The sequence below is a fragment of the Emys orbicularis genome, chromosome 2, assembly GCF_028017835.1.
Source record: "Emys orbicularis isolate rEmyOrb1 chromosome 2, rEmyOrb1.hap1, whole genome shotgun sequence".
In the NCBI taxonomy this organism is placed as follows: Eukaryota; Metazoa; Chordata; order Testudines; family Emydidae; genus Emys; species Emys orbicularis.
This window is the reverse complement of record NC_088684.1, coordinates 110885300-110908339: the sequence shown is the minus strand read 5'-3', so window position 1 is coordinate 110908339 and position 23040 is coordinate 110885300. Positions and strand designations below refer to the sequence as shown.

Here is a 23040-nt window from a genome sequence, read left to right as displayed (position 1 = left end):
AAAGATCTGAAATTAGAGGGTAGTGGGAATTCTGCCACTACATTTGTTTGGAAGCAAATTGTTAGAGTATGTGGTTCACAAAGGACTGGACAAAGTTTTTTTTATTTTTTTTTATTTTTTTAATACAAGCAATGGTTATTGAAATTAAAGAGTCTGGGAGAAATAACCAACAAACCAACTTTTAGAAAGACATTCCATGTGCTGGGACACATGAAGTCTAAGGTTGTATAAAGTAGATGAAACCAGGGTTTACCCAATGATACAGTTGTATTTGGTTCATATGGACATCTGAGTTTGAATTCTTTTCCATTGCCATTCCTCTCCCACAGAGCCAAATGTTTATCCTCTTGAAGTCTGTGTTAAAACTCCAACTGACTTCAATCAATGGGACCCGTATTTGACCATTAGGCCTTTGTAAAACAACCATTGTTGTGGTCTCTTCTTTTAAAAGAATGGAAGACATACACCTCTACCTCGATATAGCGCTACCCGATATAACATGAATTCTGATATAACGTGGTAAAGCAGTGCTCCGGGGGGGCGGGGCTGCGCACTCCGGCGGATCAAAGCAAGTTCCATATAACACAGTAAGATTTTTTGGCTCCCGAGGACAGCGTTCTATTGAAGTAGAGGTGTATATAAAATATGCATGTGACAATTCTGCTCTATGTATAAAGAAAAAGGAAAACACATGAAAAACAAAATCAAGGGCATTTCAGTTCATTATCTATACAACTGACACCAAATCTCAGGATATACTTAGTTACTGAAAATAATTTGCTTATGATCACAGAAAGATTTCCGCCTATTCCTGCATTTTTCCTAACAAATGGAACAAAATTCCAACACCACAGAGGATCTCACCCCCCCTAAAAAATAGCATTTTATTGATTTTAAGTTTTAGCACACATTTTCAAAGAATAAAAGAGCAAATAGGAGGAGAAAAATGTACTGCAGTCATATGGTTACACCGCCACCCAATAACTCAGGCCAAAAGTTCCAAGTCACCTAAATCCATATTTATGCAGTTTCATAAGTCAGTGGTTGCTGCACGTAGTCAGCACTTTCATAGGACAGGACACTTATTTAGGTGCCCATATTTTAGGCACCCAACCTTAATAACTGAAGACAGAATTTTAAATAGTTTCTCTGACCCGTGTTTTACAAGGCAAAGCAATGAGATTCATAACAAACACAATATATAATGTATCATTCAACTAAAGAACACACATTTGACACAAGCAAAAGTCAGTGTAGCCTGCAGCATTCTAGAATAGATCCTTCTGTCCCAGCTGCCATCTTCCTACTACTGCAGGTTGGGGACAAAAGCAGTTTGTTTGATTGTGAACTCAATCATCAAGCTATTTCTATTATCTATCAAAAGAGAAATACGGAACAAAGACAATTTGTGTTTTGTGCTTGGATTTTGTGTTTGGATTTTAAAATGGTGTGAATTTATTTAAAAATTAAGTTCAGTATTTCAGCTCCTGGCTAGTTACCATTGTGGCTCTAGGTGGTCCAAAGTTTGCTCATCCACGAGTTAAAGAGTAAGGACAAACTCTTACTCTCTGTTGTGCTGGTGCACAAGAGGGTGGGGTTTTGCGGAGGTGGGTGTGGGAAGAGGTTATGTTGGTTGAAAGGACAAGCCAGTTGATAGATCACAGCCTGAGTGTCTAGCCCCCGTAAACTGTCAAACTGTCTAGCACACTTCATTATTTTACATACATCTAAGGTACCCTTCCCATGCATTTAGAAGTACATCAGTTCCCTGAAGGAAGAGGAAGACTGTGCCCTTCTCTCTCCTCTATCAAATCAGTTTGGTATCCTCCACAGACACCACAGTTCTTTTTCCTACTCAGAGAAGTAACAAAGTGCTCCCTGCATTAGTGTCCTGACCCACAGAGGAATCCCATTGTGGCCAGCAGAATTATTCTTATGGAGAATCCAAATCTTGTCACCCTCAGACCCCTTATTGCAGTGGTGCCCAAACTTTTCTGTCACGCCCCCACTTACCAGTAATGGAATCTGTCCGCGCCCCCCATTACTGCACTGTTGGTCAGCAGAGGAGCTTGGGCAGAAGGTGCAGCTGTTCTAGGGGGCGGAGAAGGAATGAAGGCAGAGCTGGGCTGGGGATGGAGTGGAGCTGCGGCTGGGACACACTCCATCCCCACCCACAGTGGGGGTTGGCCTGAGCCCCCCAACATGCCCCACCAAGCGTTCCTCTGTGCCCCCCAAGACCCGGTTTGTCTCTCACACATACTCAGAAGTCAGAATTGATGAGCAAATGTCAAAGACCATACAGCATGTCCATAAAAATGATAAATTTCACACAAAATCATGGCAGAAAAAACCCACACATGCATCTGATAAAACCATAATGACTTCTTTTAAAAATTGAAATAGAAAGAAATTATAGTAAGAATCCAAAACAATTCAGCTAGCAGTATATACTTTAATTGAATGATCACCACTGTCTAAGACAATCAGAGAATTGTTTGCTGTATAAGTCAATGCCACAGGATAAGAAAGCCCTTGGGTAATTATGGGCCTTAAGACAGGAAATTCCTCAGGTTTTCCTAAGCACAATACAACTTGGTTATAGGCATCTGCTACTATTATGTGTCCCTCCCTGTCGAAGGCCAAATCAGTGGCATATATTTTGGAGGGAAACACTAGGTTTAGACCAAAGCTATCCATCTGGCCAATAAGTTTCATGTCAGCACTGAATATCTTCACTCTTGTGCTGCTGTAGTTTGGTCCCTTAGCTATCAGGTGCTCTATTACAGCGATAATTCCAGAAGTCTGAGAAACTGCCACCTCTCTTGGGTTGCATAAGTTAGACTGGATCTTCTGAACCTTCTTTAGTTCTCCTTTTTTAAAATTGGCTGTCAAGCGAGAAAGAGCACCTGCCTCTGGATCAGACAGGATAATTTCATTCTCTGGGGTGGTATCCAAACCCCATGGTAAACAAAAGGATTCCCTTATAATTAGCTTGCCTCTTCCATTAAAATCAAACACTTTCACAGAGCGATCTCCGCTGTCTGTGACAACCACATGGCCATCCAATGTGACTGTCACGTCAAGTGGGTATTTAATATCATTGCCTGCATCTCCTCTTTCCCCAAACTGTTGTATACAGCTTCCACTCAAGCCAAACAGCTTAATCCTTTTTTTGCCATCATGTGCCACTACTACACAGTCAGACCCCCGACACATTGCAATCCCAGTCGGATTGATCAGCATCCCCCAGCCTCCGAAAGAAAGGTTGAACGTTAAGCCTAGAGATGCTGATACAGCTGCTTCATCACCTGTCCCAGTTGTTGTTCCTGAAGCTAAAGGAATATTAGTTGCGCGGCTTAAGATCTCTATCAGGTGCAGCAATGGTAAGCAGTCACTTGTCTCTGAGGATTTGCAAGCTCTTCGACAGAAAGGGCACTCCAACCTAAAATTCCTTGGGTGTGCTAGAGAGAACACACACTCCAAGCATATAACATGTCCACAAGGCAAGTTCCTCGGCCGGTGTTTCTTCTTCTGGCTATATTTTTCAAAACACACTTTGCATTCAAGTAGACTGACCTCAGTTTCGTTGACCAGTTCTGTCATAATCTGCATTCTATCAGGGGCCCTGGCAGACATAGTTGCAGCTTTAAGAGGATTGTTGATTATACTGTGCTAGCGATGCGACGCTGCCATCTGGTCACATTGGACAGTCACAGGACTGTGTTACATCAGAGGCCTTCCCATAAATGCTGATGGTATGTTCCGTTTCAAAGCATTTGCTGTAGTCTCCTGCCCTCTAAAGGAAACTTGGGAAAATGCAATGGGCTGACCAAAATGTATTTTAATATTTTCTTATTGTTATCTTCACTTTTTCCTCAAATATTTTGTTTAATTTCATTTGGCATGAAAATATATCTAAACTGTAAACTATAAATCCAGTCTCATATCATTTCAACCATGGCAATTTAGCATAGCAAGAATGGTTTCATAGTCCACATCAGTTTTCAAGAATCAATACGTGATTAAAGTCCAATAAACCTCGCAAAAGCCAGAGGAAGGGAGAGGAAGTGGGCAATTGTGGGGTAGTTATTCAGGATGCAATGAATGAACAGGGTTGTGTTTATCATTTTCAGGAACCCAGGCAAGAGCAGGAATTCAATCTGTTAGAGAGGTGGTTCAGACCACTGGTTTCTTCCACCTCTTATCCTGCTACTAGAGAGGGGTTGGGAAGTTAGACTAGGTCCCAAAGGCTTCCTGTTCTGACCTCCAACTGTTTACATTCCTCCCATGCCCACATTGCCCGTCCAGGAGGGCCCTTCTCCACATGCTCAAAGGAAGTTAAAAGGTCCTTGGGGTTCTGCTGGAAGTGGACTAAAGCAATTAGTCTGTGCTAGCGATGTGACGCTGCCATCTGGTCACATTGGACAGTCACAGGACTGTGTTCCTTTTAACACCATTTTACTGAACAATGCGATGACCAAGAGAACCATGTTTAATAAGATGTCTGATTGCATTTCTCATTGGTATTACTTGGCTGACCTGCAACTAGAGGCCAAGCCAAGATTCACTCAGTCAGGAGCAATGCAGCCACCGCTGCCTGCCTCAGGGGTGTTTCTATCACAGATGTATGTGAAGTGGCTACATCATGCCCTCTGTGTGCCTTTACAAAAGTACTATTGCTTGGATTCAGCCTCCTGGGAATGCTGTTTCAGGGCTAGTCTACACTGGCAACACTAAAGCGCTGCTGCGGCAGTGCTTTAATGTGGCTTGTGTGGTTGCAGCAGAGAGCAGAGAGCTCTCCCAGCACTCAAAAAACAAAACAAAAAAACCACCTCAATGAGGGGTGCGGCTCCCAGCACTGGTGCACTGTCTACACTGGCGCTTTACAGCGCTGAAACTTGCTGTGCACAGGGGGGGTGTTTTTTCACACCCCTGAGCAAGAAAGTTGCAGCGCTGTAAATTGCCAGTGTAGACAAGCCCTCAGACTCACCATGTTCCAGAACTTGTTTCCAAGGTAGATGGGATCAAACTTCCCCCATGCCCACAAAGCGTTGATTTTTCTTTAGGGATGTCTCTTACATGGCTTAGACAGCCAATTTTTTGCATTGATTTTGTCCCTGATTATTGTCTTTTTTGGCAAACTTGAATGTTAGATCCAACCCTGGACTTTTAAGGAGTAACTTGCTCCTTTTTGTATTTATATTTTTTAAAACCTCCTTGTTCACACTGTAGGCCTTGGCCTTATTACTGCTGCTCACTTCAGCTTTACATTCATTTTCATTTTCAAATATCCCTTGAGCATCTCATGGCCCAAGAGTGAGAATCGCACAGAGATAGTATCATTGGAGAAGAGAAAGAACTTCCTTCAACTTCTTCTCTGAAAATATCAAACTGCAGGACACTCACTTTGCCTGCCTCTCCTCAGTGCTTGGAGGTTGCTTTTTGAGAGTTGCTTTTCTCTTGATCCTTGTAGTTTATTATTTGCCAAAGCACATTGTTGATCCTCTGTAGTTGGCTTATCTTTCTGAGACGAGCGACTCTCTTGCAAGCAAAGGAACTGACTGGGATGCTGGGAGAGCAGTATTTACATAGCCAGCCAGTAGGGGTCCTACTTTGCTCTCTACCCTGGGGTGGGCAAACTTTTTGGCCCGAGAACCACATCTGGGTGGGGAAATTGTATGCAGGGTTGGGGTGCGGGAGGGAGTGTGGGGTGTGGGAGGGGGTGCGGTGTGCAGGAAGGGGCTCAGGGCAAGGTGTTGGGGCAGAGGAGGGGTGCAGGGTGTATGAGGGGGACTCAGGGAAGGGGGTTCGGGTGCAGGAGGGGTGCGGAGTGCGGGAGAGGGCTCAGGGCAGCGGGTTGGTGCGCAGGAGAGGTGCGGCAGGGGGCTCAGGGCAGGGAATTGGGGTGCAGGGTGCAGGAGGGGTTTGGGCTCCGGCCCAGTGCCGCTTACCTGGAGCAGCTCTGGGGTGGCAGTGGCGCGCACAGGGGCCAGGGCAGGCTTCCTACCTGCCTGCCTGCCCTGGCCCCGGCCCCATGGCCCCTGGGGGAAGAGCAGGGAGCAGAGGGCTCCACGTGCTGCCCTTGCCTGTGGGTACCTCCCCCAAAGCTCCCATTGGCCGTGGTTCCCCGTTCCCGGCCAATGGGAGCTGCGGGGGGAGGTACCCACAGGCGAGGGCAGTGCACGGAGCCCTCTGCTCCCCACCACCAGGTGCCACAGGGACGTGAATTGCCGTAGTTTCCCGCAGGCTGTAGTTTGCCCACCCCTGCTCTACCCTGTCACCATCAACTTCAAGGGTTAAAAAAACAACAACAACAAAACCTTAAAGTTTCATTAAAACGATCACTCACTACTGGCTACAACTACAAATATCCTGAAAGCATCAGACCTGAGTCTGCAGCTCTTTGAATACGTTTGCAATGAACATCAGAAGCTTGCCATAAACAGAAATGGAGGAAAATTGCCATGTATTTCAAAAGCCCTGCTAATCTGTGGATATCTGCGGACCGTGTTTGCAGAGCACTGATCAGATGTGGATACAAATACACTGAATGCACAGCTAAATCTTTTAAACTGGATAATCTCAAAAATTTCAAACAACTGTTTTAGCTATACCTGCCTCCAAAAAAAAAAAAAAAAAAAAATTATGAGCAAGAGAGACATACATACTTGATACAAGACATTGCTTCTACTTCCAACTCTAATGTTTATAACCCCTGGGTGAAGGGGCACATCCCCATCCCAATCAGGAGAAGGCTAATGAGTTCCTCTGGGCTCAATCCCTACCAAACAGACGTGCCTGCAGAGCCTACTCCAGCCGGAGGAAGCAAGGTTAAAAAGGAGAGCTGATAACGGGAAGGGGCAGCAACCGGAGGAAAACTGCTGTGCCTCAGAAGGAGTTGATTCATGTTATGGAGTAGGTGAGAGGAAAACATCTGACAAGACTTCACCGCCCAAAGACTTTCCAAACCCCCAAAACACCCTTGAAAGGGGAAAAGGGCTTTGAAGCTGCCTGAGTGTGACCCCTGAGGAAGGCCTTACCCATCACACCCTTTAAATGTCATGTTGTAATACTGTAAATCAGCTTCGGTTTCAGAGACCCTTCTCCGCATAAGGTAATGGGGGATGGAGAAAGAACATTAGACTGTGTCAGCATCCTGGTGAATTTTAGGTTATTTTAAAAAATAATCGATTATTAGGGACTCAAAACTAAAACTCCCCTTTGCAAAGTTGTACTAGTGTCTATAAACTAGCGATGGGAGACCCTCAAAGATGTGAGTTCAGATAAATATCCTAAAGCTCATATGCTTATCCAAACCGCAGAAGGGTCTCCATTAGGGCCCACAATCCACATTCTCCATACAACCCTTCTTCCTGTGGCTGGACTCATAATTGTTGTACTGAGGGGGAAGAATATCACAGTTATAGAAAATTTCAGGTGGCATCTACTGCCGGTGTCTTCTGCTCTCCTCTCAATTGATTCACTTTCCTTACCCCTCTTGCACATCTCTAGTTGCCTGTGTCCCCCCTCATCCAGTCCTGGCTGCGGCTGAATATACTGCTTTGCTCTCTGCCAGCCAGTCTCTACTCTGCATAACACAGAGCAACAGAGGTAGGGAGAAAAAGACAGCAGCCACCAAGCAGCCTCCTGCCTCTTCTATCCAGCAGCCACTAGTGGCAGGAGCTCAGAATTACAAAAAACAGCTGTCAGCACGGCATAGTTCCTAGGTCACAGGTTGGAACTATGAACAGCTGGGATGGGACTGCAAAGCTCCAGACAGACAGACAACATTGGTAGCTATGGAGAATGGTCATTTCTTTATATATATGACTTTTTAATTTTAATTATTTGAAATAATACAGGAGACAAAGGTACAAAGTTAAAATGATTGTTTATAAAGAGTTTCAATGTGGTTAAGTGCTACACATCTTAAAATACAGATACTGTAAGTCAAATCAGATGTACAGTGTAATTGACTTAGAAACCATTAAGTCTTCAAAAGACAAAGATGTTCCATAACCCAGTTTTCATACCCTGAGGTGTTTCAGAATTCCCAAATATCCAGCTCATTTCCAAGTGAGATCAATATAATTCTTCCCGCCTTGCTAATAAATTTTGTCTCTCTTGTTTCATCAAGGAACAGACTTTAAGGTAAGCAGATATGTTACCTCCAGAAAATAATCTAGTCCCCAGGCTTTGTGCTGGTCCGAGAAGTCATCGACCTTCTCAAGACACTTAATTTCACAGACTTTTCCTGAAAAGGAAGAATAACAAGGTACAGATATGATGAAAGATTATGATAGATTGTTTTGCTTTTTTTAATCATGAATTTTTACGCTATTAGGAAAAAATCTCGCTGACTTAACTCATTTGTAGACTAGCATAAATAAGGTGAGCAGGATTTAGCCCTCTCTCACAATTGTATGCCACTGTTAATTAAGAATAATTCATGGTGTAGACACTTCAGATGTTTCAGGAGGGTGTAAACTACAGGAACTGTAGTACCAAAGCTTAATGTAAGGCATATCAAGGATGAAATGTCAACCTTAACTCAATTTTCTTGTTTCAGTAGCTTTAAGTTGGATATTTAATTCCCTTAACGCAGTGTTTTCCTATCATCATACTTTTTTTTCCTGCAAGTTAACTTTGGTTTCAAAATTATAGCAGAAAGCACACAGGTGGAGGGGAAGGTTCCTGTGTTAAATCTGGGTAAAATGAGCAGATAATGGGAGTTGGGGGTGGTAGTGGTGGGGGCAACAAACCAAAGTGTTGGAACAGAAAGGACATGAGAAAGTGACTACAGGACCAAGAGTGAGAAGCTGTGGGAATAAGAATGAACATTGGGATCGAGTTTGAATGATTGGAGATTCAGCATGGAAAGTAACCTTGGGCCAAAAAGGGACTGTATATGTCTTACTGGTAGCACTGGTTCAAATTTCCTTTAAAATGTGTATTTAAACAATGAGCCTGTATACCTTTTAGGGAAGTGATGTTTTTCCCTGATATCAATAACCCTGGAGTGAAAAGGATATTTATTTTCAAACTATATGTCTATATTATCTCCAGATTTTGTACAAGAAGCAAACAACCTTACAGACTTCCCTATCATTTGCCTCCGGATGAGTCAAAACACTACAATATAAACACATTTGTCTGCCACATGTTTTGAGAAAAATCATAACTGCAGTGGAGATAACTTACCAAATAAACTTTTAATTTCAGAATCAGGAACATAAAATGGTGGGCCTGGAAAAAAAAGGGAAAGCTGAATTGGCAAAAGTCACAATGACCCTTCTAATATAACAATGAAGCAAACACTGACCAAATACAAAGGAAAATGTTAAAATATAAAAAAAGAATTATTATAGGTTATTAATTATAAGACTTTTTCTTTCAACAACAATTACTTAGTGTAGTTAAAAAAGCAGTGGAAAACTTATTTGTATTAAGTTAATAATTATCAAGGAAAACTTAAGGAGCTTCTGGATTTAATAAAAATAATTAATCAGCCTGATGTAATGATACTTAATGCTTACATAGAGCTTTTCATCTTCAAAGCATTTTACAAACATTCATTAATGAATTATCATAACACCTGTGAGGTAGCCTTGCTACAGTAAATTGGGCAATAATTCCTGATTTTAGGTCATGAGGTACTGAAAATCCTGAGTTAGTATCCATCAGAAATATAATATGATTTTCAGATAATGAGGGTGCAAGTGAGGGAGCAATGCTAGGGTAGGGGAAGTGTGCCAAGGAGGTGGACACAGCAGAAGGAGATAAACAGGACACACTATACATTATACAAAAAATAGCGAAGGCAACGTTGTTTTGCATTTTGTTTCACAATTCACCCCCACACACACCCTCAAAAAAACAAAACCCTTTGAATTGAGACCAAGCATGAAAAGTTTCTGCCTTGTAGGAATTTCCCCCCCAAAACTGAGAAGCAAGTGGAAACAGGGTTATAAATAAATGTACATACCCCCCCCCCCAAAAATCAAATCACAAACTTTTGCTACTGTGAATGCCAAAATATAGTTAAACAGAAAAACATACTAAATCTGAGCACCAAGCCTGTTGACACGAACTGAGGCAAAATTGTTAGTGTGTGTGTGTGTATAAATTCATTAGTGTAAAGGTAAAAAATGATTTTACTTAACTTCTAAACAAAATGATTCAAAGTTCTTACCTTTATGTTTATTTGAATCATATAAAACAGTAACCAAGAGATAACAACAGCTTCTCTTCATTAGAGACAACATCAAATTGGCATAGCTAAAAAGAAAAAATAAATATTTGCATTTGTGATTATTTTGTAAATATATGGTACATAGAGTACTCAAAATGTTCAGCAAAAAAGAAACATAATGTATTCCTATGCAGAACAGTTCAAATGCATCCTTGAAATACACATAAACTAATTTAACTGAGGTACTTCTAATGTAAAATTCCATGCAGTAAACATGCAACATATGAAATCCTAAATAAAATTAATAAAAATCTACCTTATGCACATGTACACACACACCATTTTTTAATATGAACTAACAAAAACAAGAAAATGTAAAGCTGAGATAGTATTTAAGTCTGCAATAGTCTATAGTTACTGTAGAATGGCCTATACAGTATTGATTTTGTTAATTCTTGGCTTTTTTTTTTTTTAAACAAAGTAAGGGCCATGTATTCAACGTAACTTAATGTCCAGTAGTAGGGGTAAGGTGAAAAGAGAGGGTCATGGGAATGATTGGAGAAGGGAAATAAAGGGGAAAAGGAGAATAAAGAGGATGGAGTGAGGCAGAACAGGCTGAAAATGGTGGAGGCCAAAAACAAAACAAACAAACATGGAAAGCAAAGAGTAAAGGTAAAATTCAGATCTGCATCCTGCTCTGTGCAAATCTACCACTAGAAGGGAACAGCAGCTTTAGGTATAGAACATAATAAGCAACATACAGTAGAACCTCAGAGTTCTGAATGAACACCTCGGGAATGGTGGTTGTTCGTAAATCTGAAATGTTCGTAATTCTGAACAAAACGTTATGGATGTTCTTTCAAAAGTTTACAGCTGAACATAGACTTAATACTGCTTTGAAACTTTACCGTGCAGAAGAAAAATGCTGTTTTTAATCATCTTAATTTAAATTAAACGAGCACAGAAACAGTTTCTTTATCTTATAAAAAATGTTTTTTAAACCTTCCCTCTTTTTCAGTAGTTTACATTTAACACAGTACTATACTGTATTTGCTTTTTTTTTGGGGGGGGGAAGGGGGGTGTCGTCTCTGCTGCTGCCTGATTGCATACATCTGTTCCAAATGAGGTGTGTGGTTGACTGGTCAGTTTGTAACTCTGGTGATCTTAACTCTGACGTTCTACTGTACTGTCCTTATGCCAATGGTATTGTTTGCATTGGTGAGACCATTTCCGGAAGGAAACTCTGTGATTCAGAACACAGTGTTCAGTAACTCTAGTTGCCCCACGTGGCAAAGAAGGACTGGCTTGGATTACTCAGGGTTTAAGCTAAGTGAGGAATGGCTGATTAGTCAGTGCCAGGAAGATAGGCTGTACCTTTCACAACATATCAGAAAGAAAACAGTCATAAAATAAATACATTACTTACTGTTCTCTATCACATGGGTTAATGGCTACTAGAGATCCTCTGTCCCAAATCCCATCAAACCTGCCAGCAATTGTGCTACAAATAGGGGGTGGGGGGAAAAGAGATTTTATATTAAAAACTAAAATGATCTTGTTTTTTATAATTTGACTGAGACACTTTTGCAAAAGAAGTGAAAAATTTCTGATAGGCTGTGCATATACATAGAGGGCTGATATGCTGCTATGGTCTGGCCCCTTTATGCTATAAAACATTTTGAAATGGGCCTCAAGGAACATTTCCTGTGTAGAGGCCTTCTCTGGGTGCCACAGAAATGGTGGAATGATTCTGTTGCCCTTTGGCAAGGGTGTGCCAGGGGCAAGAAGAGATCTAGTTTGAGCACCGCTGTTCTTAGTTATGAGGCAGTTTCAGGCAGTCATAATGTATAGAAACTCTGAGGATACCACTAATTTATGCCAAGGACTGCAGCAATCCTTGGGAACTTCCAGATCCAAGAGGGTCATAGAGGTGGTTCAAAGCAGTTCACTCCATTCTCCTCAATGTGCACTAAGCTCAGCTCACCTGCAACTCAAAATCAAGACCCAAACATATGCCCCAGATGTTTATTCCGAGGTATCTTTTCACTTGAGAAAAGCTAAGACTCATTGCTGCTTGCTTTAATCCAACAAATTGATCAGGACTTGTGTTGGCTGATGTGGCACTGGCAGCCAAATTCAGTTTGATAAAGTCTACTGCTAAAGAGAACTGTCCTCAGTAGTTGCCGGTGGGAATTAGCAGGGTGACATTAGGTAAGTTTTCCTTCAGGTAAATATGAAAATTGTGATTTAGTGTGCTGTGTAACAATGGAGTAAGTGACATAATTCCAAAGAAGAGTTTAAAATAAATTTGCCTTAAAACAAAAAATATGTGATATCCTGAAATTGTGCAGCAGCTTTCCACCTGATACTGGGCTTCATTTCAGAGTCCACTAACATCAAAAATCACACTTTCTTCTGTTGTTGTTTTAAGCGCAACATCATCAAGTTTTTGGCTTCTGACCTGTAACCCTGTCCTGTATTTCTCTGTCTGATGCAATGAGACATGAAAGATTTTAAAAGCTTGTTTTCTTTTAAAGGTCTGCAAGGAGAGGAGATCACACCACTTTGCCTTCTACATGCACTTACAATTGGCTTTTAAATAGAACATCTCACAACCAAGACATGATATTTAAGAGCCGGCAATTTAAGTGGGGGGGAGGGGAAGCATAGTCTCGTGAACACAATCCTAGATTTGGATTAATGAGATTTGGGTTCCATTTCCACCTCTGCCATTGGCCTGCTGTATGGCCTTGGGGAAGCCACCTCACCTCCTTGTGCTTCTGTTTTTCCTCCCACCTCTTAACTGTACTGTCTACTTAGACAGTAAACTCTTTGGGGCAGGTGCTGTTTCCCACTGTGTTTGTACAGCACCTAGCTGTGCAAGGGCCCTGATCTTGGTTTGGAATTCTAGGAACTACTGTAATACAAATGATAATAAATAAAACAATCGTTTATATAAGGGATGGGCAACTTTAAGGCAGTAGAAGGCCATAAAAACCACTAAAACCCTTTGGGATGATGGGGTATGTGACACAGGTGTGTGTGTGTCATGTCCTGCACCACCCCTGGGAGCTGTGATGCGGGGAAGGGGAAGAGGGGTGAGGAGAGGAGTCAGGTCAGGCCCTGTCCCTGGAGGCATGTGACACAAGTGTCTGGGTGGTTGAGGGGTAGGGTCCTGCCCCTGTGTGGTGAGAGGGCCCAGGAAGGTGGGCTGGAGAGTGAGCCTACCCTCCACTCACCCTGGCAGAGGTGGCTCCCGTCCCACAAGGCTGGGCCTAGCTCCTCGCTCCAGCCCGCTGTTCTTGCCACAATGTAATGTTATGGAACACTCCCCAGTGATGCCTTGCCCTCTTCCTGCCCTTGTCTCTGCTGGATCTCCTGCCCTAAGCTGTCCTGTGACGGGCCAAATAAAATGATGTGGCAGGCCAGATGTGACTCCTGGGCCATCCCTGGTTTAAATACTGTCTTTAGGCCCAATCCTGAAGATTAAACTCAAGCAAAAATCCCACTGATTTAAGGCAATATTTGCCTGAATAAGGGCTCAGGACTGGGCCCCATCGGTGTGTTTAGTAAGTACACAGATTATAGCACTCAGAATTGTTATGAGCCACAATTGATTGCTTAGTTTAACTGCTTTAGATTCAACACAGCATTCCTGCAAAGAGTAATAATTCCTGTTACTCATTAACTAGCAAAAAAAAGTCTGAATTGTCTCATTCTGACCCAGGGCATGAACACATCTAGGTTCCCCTGCCCAAATTATGTTCTGAATTTAGAACAAAAGTGACTGATCACAGGCCAGCCAAGGCAAGCGTGAAATAAGCTTAACTGCCGTAGTTACTAACCGCGTATTACCCATATTGTGTGTGGACAGAAGCCACAATAGTATTGATGCATTTCTATACTCAAAGGAGTCTTCCAGTTGTTGTATTGACAGAAAGATGTTCACACTTTCATCACTCTTTTAGAACATTGCATAAGAGCATCTTATTCAAAAACAAAACAAAACAGGAATGTAGAGGAAAATTCACAACACATGCATGTGACTCCAGTTTATTTTGTCCTCTGTAGATAACAGACCACATCTCCTCACTATTTGGTCTAGTGATTCCCACTGACAGCACTGCTAACGTGTTACATATTTTGTTTTGCTTTGAAATATAATTCCATATTGGTATGATGGAGGTTATACATTTTGCCATGTTACTTACAACTATATTTAAAAATCATTAACGTTTTAAAAAATTGCTGACAATAAGCTTGAACATTTCCTGGCTGTGTATCCGATGATAGCTAGAAAGTTTTAAAGGTGCCTGTTGTGCAAGCAGCAACATTGTCTAAATCTTTTTCTACCTTGTCACTTTGGATGGAACAGAGATATTTTTTATATTAAAACTTCCATTCTTGCAAGGCCAGCTTAATCACACAAACAAAAGAGAATCAGCTAAGTCAGCAAAAGGTTTAGTGACCATCTGTTATGTTAATAACTTTGGATATTTTACCCAAAATATAAAATATCTTAGAGCCAACACCACATTCCAGTCTCCAAGTCTAAAATTATGCCTTCTCTCTACTAGCTCTGACACTCTTATCATTTGCAAAGATAAATGATTGATTTCCTTAATAGTTCTGTAAAGCTATGGGTCAATACTGCTCATATTAACAGCCTGCTCCTGAGGTTCATATTGAGGCAAAACTAACCAATCCTAGAGGGAGTTTTATCTAAAAAAGAACTGCAAGACTGGGACTATCTTGCAGATGCTGAGTGCCCTTAACTCCTTATGGGACAGATTTTCTGGTTGGGCTGAACTGTATTCAGCACATGATCAGAGGCAAGGAAGGTGGTTTTAAGATTCCTTTGTATCCCTCCCTATGCTGGAGTCTGGAAAGTGGCATAGGTGGCTTTGTACCACCCAATAATTCACTGGCACAAAGGAAAGCCTCCACTGGCTGGATCTGGCAGTTTTGAGCCAGAAAACAGGTGCAAAGCCCCCTTAATGGACTGGTAAATCTGACCCATTGACTGGTCTGGGTACTGAGAGCATTTTGGCATTATAAGGGACTGAGCCCAGTCAGTAACAAGCAGGCAGGGCTTGATTCTGAGAGATGCTGAATAACTGCATCTCCCACACAGTAGCGTGGTGGGGCAGATGACATGCCCCACTCCCACTGACAAGGCAAAGTTAAGAAACTCCTGTGGTCACAATCAGCCCCAACCTCTCACACCTGTGAGGTGGGTCAGGCCTGGAGGCAGGCCCTTAAAAAGGAGGAAATCAGGGTAGTAGAGGTGGCAAGCAGAACTCCCAGACTGAGAGTCCTGTAGCACTCACTGTGGCTTCCACATGCTGCCTGCCGGGCTCTCTGGAGAAGCAGATGGCCTGGGCTGGTTATCTTTATTACAATTCTATCATGAGTAAGCCCTAACCTTTACTCATATTAAGGAACTGAGAATGCCTGTAAGGCTTGAGAGATTACTTCCTTCTCTCTTGCACAATGAAGGGGGAGGAGGGATCAGGGAAGTATTTTCCTTTTGTATGGACTGCTTTATATCCCCTGGAAGGGGGTAGATTCATACAAGGCACAGCTGCAGGGCTGTACTCTGTATCCCAGAAACAGACCACAGGGCTGTGGCTGTCTGTAGAACACAGGAGGTAAGCAAGGTGCCTGCTCTCACCCCTAAGGGGCAACCTGGAGATGTTCGCCTACGACATACATCAGTAAGAGTTGCAGATGCTCAGTGCTTCTTATGATTTGGTCCTTACTTCTCAAATGTTTTTGGCTAGTTCAGACAAAACATAACCTAACAATATTTGTTAAAAATGTGATTGTCAAAAAATGCTGTTCATTCCTACCTGGACAAATCATAGATACTGCAACAGTACAGAGAAATGTTCCCAGAGGTACTCTACAATGAAAAGCAGGGAAACAGCTTTTAGTGAACGACATATTTTAATATAGATATATTTTAAAATAAAAAACCTAAGTGGGGGAGGGATTAGGAGGAATGTTCTTTCACTTTTTCCTTATTGATGTATCTCAAGGCCCTGTGACTGCTGCTTCACCACTGTCATGAGGCATGGGCTTAAAGGTTCCAAGAGAGAGAAAAGGTGGGTGACGTAATATCTTTTACTAAAGACACTAGATTTATGGCTTATTACAACAATCTGTAATCACTAACCCCCCCCTTTTTGTCCTACCACTACAGGAATGTTAACAGGCCACTTCACCTTGACTGGTCCCTTAGATGATTCGCTAACTACTTATGCTAAACTATCTGTTTGATCTTGTATTTAGCTGTGACACTGGGAGTACCTTTCCCAGACCTGAAAAAGAGCTCTGAGTAGCTCGAAAGCTTGTCTTTCTCACCAACAGAAGTTGGTCCAATAAAAAATATTACCTCAACCACCATCTCTTTCTAATCTCCTGGGACTAACATGGCTACAACACCACTGCATACAACTGATTCATTAGGGCATTTAAGCAAGTGTTTAACTTTAAGCATGTGAGTTGTCCCATTAACTTCAAAGTGTTTAAAGTTAGGCACTTAAATGTCTTGCTGAATGAGGGCCAAACTTAGGCCTTGGCTACACTCGCGGATTCACAGCGCTGCCGCGGCAGCGCTGTGAAGCGCGAGTGTAGTCGCGCCGCCAGCGCTGCGAGAGCTGTCTCGCAGCGCTGCAAGTACTCCACCTCTCAGAGGGGAGTAGCTTGCAGCGCTGCAGGCGCTGATTACACTGGCGCTTTACAGCGCTGCGCTCAGGGTGTGTGTTTTTTCACACCCCTGAGCACAGCAAGTGCAGCGCTGTGAATTGCCAGTGTAGCCAAGGCCTAAATAACAGCTTGAGAATAATTACCCAATACAAAATTCAACTTTGATGCTTCTCTCTCCAAATCCTCTTTAGAACAGGTGAAAGATGAAAGGCAAGGCAAAGGAGCTCTAAATGGCTAAAGAATGGTTTGGCCTGCTCAGCTATCCCTGAAATGCATCATCAAGTATACAAAAATATTTGACTATGCAAGCACAAAACAAACCTTAAAAACTTTGGCTCCAGAAATCCCTGGGATTGTTTCTTCAGAATAAGAAAGATCATTTTCTGTGAAAAATTCCTTCAGTGCACATTCGCTGAGTTCCACACCAACTACATAGTGTCCCATGTCAGCTAACCTATGCACAGCAATAAAAGTTTTCATGTTTACTTGTGATTCATAGTTCTTATTACATAATTTTGATTTATACTCATCCATTCTCTAGCTCAAGATGGGGGCTCTGGTACATGTGTGTCTCCTACAGAACAGTGGTTTATTACAGCAATTTTTTCAGAATCCAGGCTCTTGTCAGATAGGATTTATCTAGGTATTTTTAATCTTGGAGTTTTCATACTTTATTGGAAAAAAACACAGTATCTGATTTTAATGCAATTTTACATGGTTATTTTAGTAGATCTTGATATGAACTAAGGAGTGAACTTGATAAGCTTTACATGCAATTGGTTATTCATTTTTACTATATTAATGGAAAATATGGGGGCCCTACAATGACCAATAATAATACTTCCCTCCCATGGTGGATGACCAAAGGATTCAGTCACTCAGTGGATAAAGTGTTTGCTTGATATTTCACATCCTGTTAAAGTTATTACAACATCAAGGTTTGAAAACCTCAAATGCTGTTAAATAGTAAGAAACTTTCTCTGGCAAGCATGAGGAGCAAGACCATCACTTTCTCAAACACTTAGGCTTTCATTTCATGGTTATGAAGAAAATTTTCCAAATTTGAACTGAAGATGGATGCCAACCCATGCCAAGGGATAGAAGTGAAATCTCTAGTAACCATGATCAATAGTAATACATGACATGAGTTTAAAAAAAAAAACAAAAAACGAGCAATCTTATACTGCATGGCTGAATGACTCAGCATTACCACATTTTACACATTACTACTACTATACTGTTCTCTTGTGTCTCAAGATACACAGCTCAAGACCTATGCTGCTGCCTGGCTTTGCCAAACAACAGCAGAATGAAATTAACAACACACTGGTCAGGTTCACTGTGCAGAACTCTGTGCAGCAGTTAACTGATAAGAATCACATTTCTTTCACACTGCTGCTGTTTGGCAAAACAGAGACTGTACTAACTAAGAGGCTAGTAGCAGAGACACTCCCCCCCCCAACCTTTTTTTTGGGGAGGGTGGGAGGGAGAAGGGGGACATGATGGAAGGAAGCGAAGACAGAGCTTCTCCTCCCTCCTAGTCCCCAGAGATTGAAAAGCTTAAAGTTAAACAAACATTTACTAATGAGCAGATAGTACATACTATGATACTCCTGAAGTAGGGTCCCGGGAGAGCACCCTGGTAGGAATCCCAGCACCCTCCCACTTCCTAGCAGCCAGGGTGTAAGGTACTGGGCTTCTTAACAGGTCATTTTCCTTGAAGCTCATTGGTACCCACTCTCCCTATTTGGATAATAGGTGCCTGGCAATTTTTTCTAGCTCTCAATCAACTTACCATACCAAAAATTTTAAACAGTTTACTCTTTTGTAACCTACCTTCTTTTGTAGACATCAAATTTTTATACAGCTGTTATTTTTCCTACATGAATGTTTCCAAACTTTGTTACTATTACCTCATCACTGGAAAACCTGGAAGAATTAAATGCTGCCTTCTTTTAAAATCTCTAGTGAGCATGTAAAAGCAAAGGAACTATATTTTATGGTGAAAATAGAGGAATGACTATTATATTCACTTATTTACAGATATGTAAACAGGATAATATGTTTTCCAAGAAAAATAACTTAGAAGATTTCTACTCCTAAGGGCTGTGTTTTACCATTTCATTTCTACTGCTTTGCCACAAAGTGGAAAAAATATCCTGAGTCCACTCCTGCCATTAAGAAGAACATCCAGATACTTCCTTAAAATCCTGCAGAAGAAAAATAAATAACTATTTAATATTGGAATTGTTTCATGTTCATAGTTGAAAAGCCAGCGTTGCCAAGCATAAAAGGTATAAGGTATTTATAGGCTATAAAGGTGAAATATAAGTATTAATTAATGATGTAAACATAGGGCCTACAGGCCTTTGGCTGTAAAATATTTAGTTTAGCCAAATTAGGCTTTAGGATAAGTTATGCTAACTTACCTTTATAATAGAGCTAAGTAAGCTACTAATAAACTCGCTGAACTTGTGTCTATGTTTGTGATACACTGATTTTTTAAAAGAAGTGCTGAGTTTGGATAAAAACGTCTGAGAGCTCAGTAGACACCGCAAGTTGACCATTGGCAGCCTGAGTGAAATGTTAGAGACTTTCTCTTACTATGGTGGTAAGGTGACGCAAACGTTAATGAGTATAAGGGGAACTAACAAGTTAGCCTATGGAAAATGCCACACCCCAGAAGTAGTGAGGTATGGAAAGTCAAATAAGGAAAGGGGCTCCTAAAACCATCATAAATATGTATGAACCCCAGTGGGCATCAGCACAACTGATTATAAAAGCTGCATTGTGGCCTACGTGCCTTGGGTGGGAGGGAGAAACCAGGATGATGACCACTGGTGGTGGTGAGGATGAGGAGGATGACTAGCACTTCAGGTTTTTCCACAAGGCATGGTGTGAGTAATGCAAATACTATGTGTTTTGTATTGGTCTCTCTCTCCTTTAACAGATTGCAGTGTGTGTATTGTTGTTTGATTGCTAATAAAAGTAATTATTATAGAAAGAGCACTATGCAGTCTCTATTATTCACCTTGGGGGTCCTCTTTCTATTGATAACCTCTCTACTGTAGTCATTCTTGGGGGCTGAACTTTCAGAGATTAAGGTATAGGTGTAAACCCTCACCCTGAGACAGGTAATTGGTCAAAGTAACCCATAGCTATAGATACGGCGATGCCAGGCATAATGCAATAGCCCAGCTAAAAGCTTCTACTCAACCCCAAGTGTACTATACTTTGGTGTTTCAAACTGTCTCCATTAATTTTCAATATAACATCCACTTTTTAATAGACATTTAATTAAACAAAAAAATGTAAATTCAATTACTGTTATAAATGGGCACAGCCTACTGCTCAGGCAAAAGAATTCCCCACCTCTGAAAGGGCTACTTTAGATTATTAAAATTGAACGAACCTAAAACATGTGAATTTACTCTACACTATTTACTTCTTGTATTTAACTCAACTTTGGCAATGTAACAGTGCATCATGTGGGTAAACTGCCATGCATATGCACTACATATTGCAAGACTGGGGTCTAAAACAATTCATAAATACTGCAGAAGTATTTCACATCAGAAAACACACACCATATATAAGTTTCGGGGCCTAAAGATCTCATTTAAGATGTAAAAGTTTGACGAGCAAGGTGATCTTTCCAGCTCTCCATTATCCTTTTGATGGCAGCTTAAACAACCATAATTATAGAAGCTCTGAACAAGACTAGTACAAAACACTTTGATGTTTGTACCCAGGCTACATTTTTATGACGGGCTTTATGAAAGTCAAATTATTCCATTATTGTTCATTACAGTTTAAGTAGAAGGAAGAGTTACATACAGATGTCCTTGTTCCTTATGAAATCCAATTTTTCTCATTTTCCATTTCTGCAGCCATTCCTCTTCAGTCACCACTCTGTCCTGTTGTTGCCCAATATCAGAGCTTTCTTTTATTCTTGGTACATCTGTAAAACTTTCCATGGTCTTGTATACTTATGTTGTCTGTGTAGCGGGTAAAAATATATATTCCCCAACCAATATTTTGTACCATGCACGGAAGTCCTGATCCTGCAATCAGGGAGAACTTTCATTAATTGCTATTATTAGCTTCAACTGGAATTTTGTCTGAATAAAAGCACTATTAAAAACTGGCATTTTAAAAGATCATGAAAATATTTTATTCATATCAGGTTTGCCTTTAATTTATTAACAGAATTTAAATGTGGGTCCTAACCTATTGACAATATTTCTATCACCTCAGATCACTTTATTTTGAGCAGATATCATCTATGGGACGATCCAGAATTCCTGCATGGGTAGATGTTTAAGAAATTTTGTTCTATATTCTAAAACAAATCTTTACATACCATTTTATGCATTACCCTTATGTTCCATTCATGCACAGTATAACACAGTAGCAATGAGATTCCAAAGAAATACACAAGGATTTAATTGGGGTTGGTTGGAATGTTTGAAGATAAATTTCCACAGCTTATTTTTAAATTGCCTTTTCACAACGCATGGTCGGACTGAAGGGGGGCAAGAATGGTCTCCATTTTCCTGAAAGGAGGTTCAGCTTTCAGAAATGTGGAAACCACTAGGTTAAAGGAATTCATTATAAAGAATAGAAAGCATTATAGCAAGGCTGCTCTTTTCAAATTTTTCTCCTTTTTCTAGGTGTGGTCCCAGAAGTTTCTCAAACTGTACTTAATTTCAGTTTGCTGGACAGGGCTCTGTAGGAAGCAGCTCTATTTAAATGGGGGGCTAATATTAAAAAGGGGACGTTCACCCATTTCCCCCATTGGGGAGAGAGGGAGATACTTTTACACTGATAGCTTCCTCTCCAAAGCACAGTTACAGTGCCCTTCTTCCCTGCTCTGTTCCCCAAAACAGAGATTTAACAGCTTGCTGACATCATATGCCAAATAAATCAACATGCAAAATCACATTTAATGCAATATTAATGTTGAAAGCTTAAAATATACAAAGGTCATGAAATAAATAACATAAGGTTTCAGAGAAAAATAACATCTCATTTTAAATTACTTTTTAGTAATCAAAACTGATTTTTTCCCTAAAAACAAACAAACAAAACACACCAAAAACTGAACAGCAAATGATAGTTCCAGATTGTAGCAATCTTATAAAGAAGAAGTTAAATAATTAATTGCCTAAAGAGTGATCCAAAAATACCACATGTGAGCAAGTGACCATCTCACAATGGAAAATTTACTAGTAATTTTTCTTGATTTTTATTTCAGTTTGCAATTTCATTAATGTACTTTTTTCCCGGGAGGAGGAGGGGCAGCATCCAAGGAAATAAACAGTCAAAAAAGAACAGAAATAAAATAAAACAAAGCAGAAGGAGGAAAGACTGAGCTGAGAAACTGTGTATTGTACAGCACTACGAGACTATGAGGTTACACAAACAGTTAATTTGGGTCCTCTGAAGCACTCTACCCTCCTTTAACGCCTTAGAACAATGCGATTTCTCCACACTTCACCTGGTCCCTGATGCTGCAAACATGTTCATGCTTAACTTAAAGCTCAAACAGTGCCATGATGGACAGCAAGGGCAGGAAATTTACTCTCCTGTCTAAAATAAAGCAGGCGCTCAAGCGTTTGCTGGATCAGGGCTTTAGTGGCTTGTCCGTATATTGAGGATTAAACAGCAGACCAGGAGCACCCCAGGGGACAACCAGTGCCAGGGCGATGGAGGCTGCAGAGCACCCGAGGGAACCCTAGAATCTTTTCTGTAAGAAGGGCCAGGCTGCGGAGCCGGACATGCCACCAGCGCCCGCCGTGTAAAGTCCGACCCGAGCTGTTGGCGCTCAGCCAGCCCCCTCTGGCTCCGTGGGGCAGGGACCCCGCCCCCCGCAGCGTCTTTCCGTCTCCCAACGCCAAAGCCCCGGCCCCCCTTCCCTCCGGCTCCCTGCCGAGCCCCGGGCCCGGCCCCCAGCGCTCCACGCCGGGACTCCTAGCGAGCGAGCGCCCCGTCCTGACCTGGGTGCGGACCGAGAAGCCCCCAGCCGGACAAGCCGCCTCTACTCTCCCGAGTCCAGCCAGCCCGGCCCGCCTGGCCGCGGGGGGAGGAACCCGCTGTCTCCTCCCCCTGCCCCGCACGCTACGCGCCGAGCAGAG

The 23040-nt window shown here is 41.7% G+C and overlaps 2 protein-coding genes across 3 annotated transcripts; both read right to left on the bottom strand.

Annotated features, from left to right (window-relative positions):
* Positions 1 to 2433: 2433 nt before the first annotated feature.
* Positions 2434 to 3636, bottom strand: NHLRC1 (NHL repeat containing E3 ubiquitin protein ligase 1). Its single transcript, XM_065400159.1, has one exon. The coding sequence runs from the start codon at positions 3634 to 3636 to the stop codon at positions 2434 to 2436; it is 1203 nt and encodes a 400-aa protein (XP_065256231.1).
* Positions 3637 to 7876: 4240 nt separating this feature from the next.
* Positions 7877 to 22991, bottom strand: TPMT (thiopurine S-methyltransferase). 2 transcript variants are annotated; one of them, XM_065398843.1, is made up of 10 exons: positions 22903 to 22991; positions 20741 to 20967; positions 19021 to 19113; positions 17225 to 17357; positions 16045 to 16097; positions 11619 to 11693; positions 10193 to 10278; positions 9202 to 9246; positions 8976 to 9014; positions 7877 to 8254 (listed from the first exon to the last, which is right to left on the bottom strand). In XM_065398843.1, the coding sequence occupies exons 2-10, from the start codon at positions 20878 to 20880 to the stop codon at positions 8133 to 8135; spliced, it is 786 nt and encodes a 261-aa protein (XP_065254915.1). In that variant the 5' UTR covers positions 20881 to 20967; positions 22903 to 22991; the 3' UTR covers positions 7877 to 8132. The 2 variants fall into 2 exon arrangements, with proteins under 2 accessions (XP_065254915.1, XP_065254916.1); XM_065398844.1 differs by lacking the exon at positions 8976 to 9014.
* Positions 22992 to 23040: the final 49 nt, after the last annotated feature.

Excerpts from the sequence above, each read along its gene's own strand:
- NHLRC1 (XM_065400159.1), bottom strand. The coding sequence starts at position 3,636 with ATGTCTGCCAGGGCCCCTGATAGAATGCAGATTATGACAGAACTGGTC.
- TPMT (XM_065398843.1), bottom strand. The coding sequence starts at position 20,880 with ATGGAAAGTTTTACAGATGTACCAAGAATAAAAGAAAGCTCTGATATT. Across the intron at positions 17,358-19,020 it reads AAAGCAGTAGAAATGAAATG|GTTAGCTGACATGGGACACT; the intron begins GTAAAACACAGC and ends TGCTGTGCATAG. Across the intron at positions 10,279-11,618 it reads AACCCATGTGATAGAGAACA|CTATGCCAATTTGATGTTGT; the intron begins GTAAGTAATGTA and ends TTTTCTTTTTAG.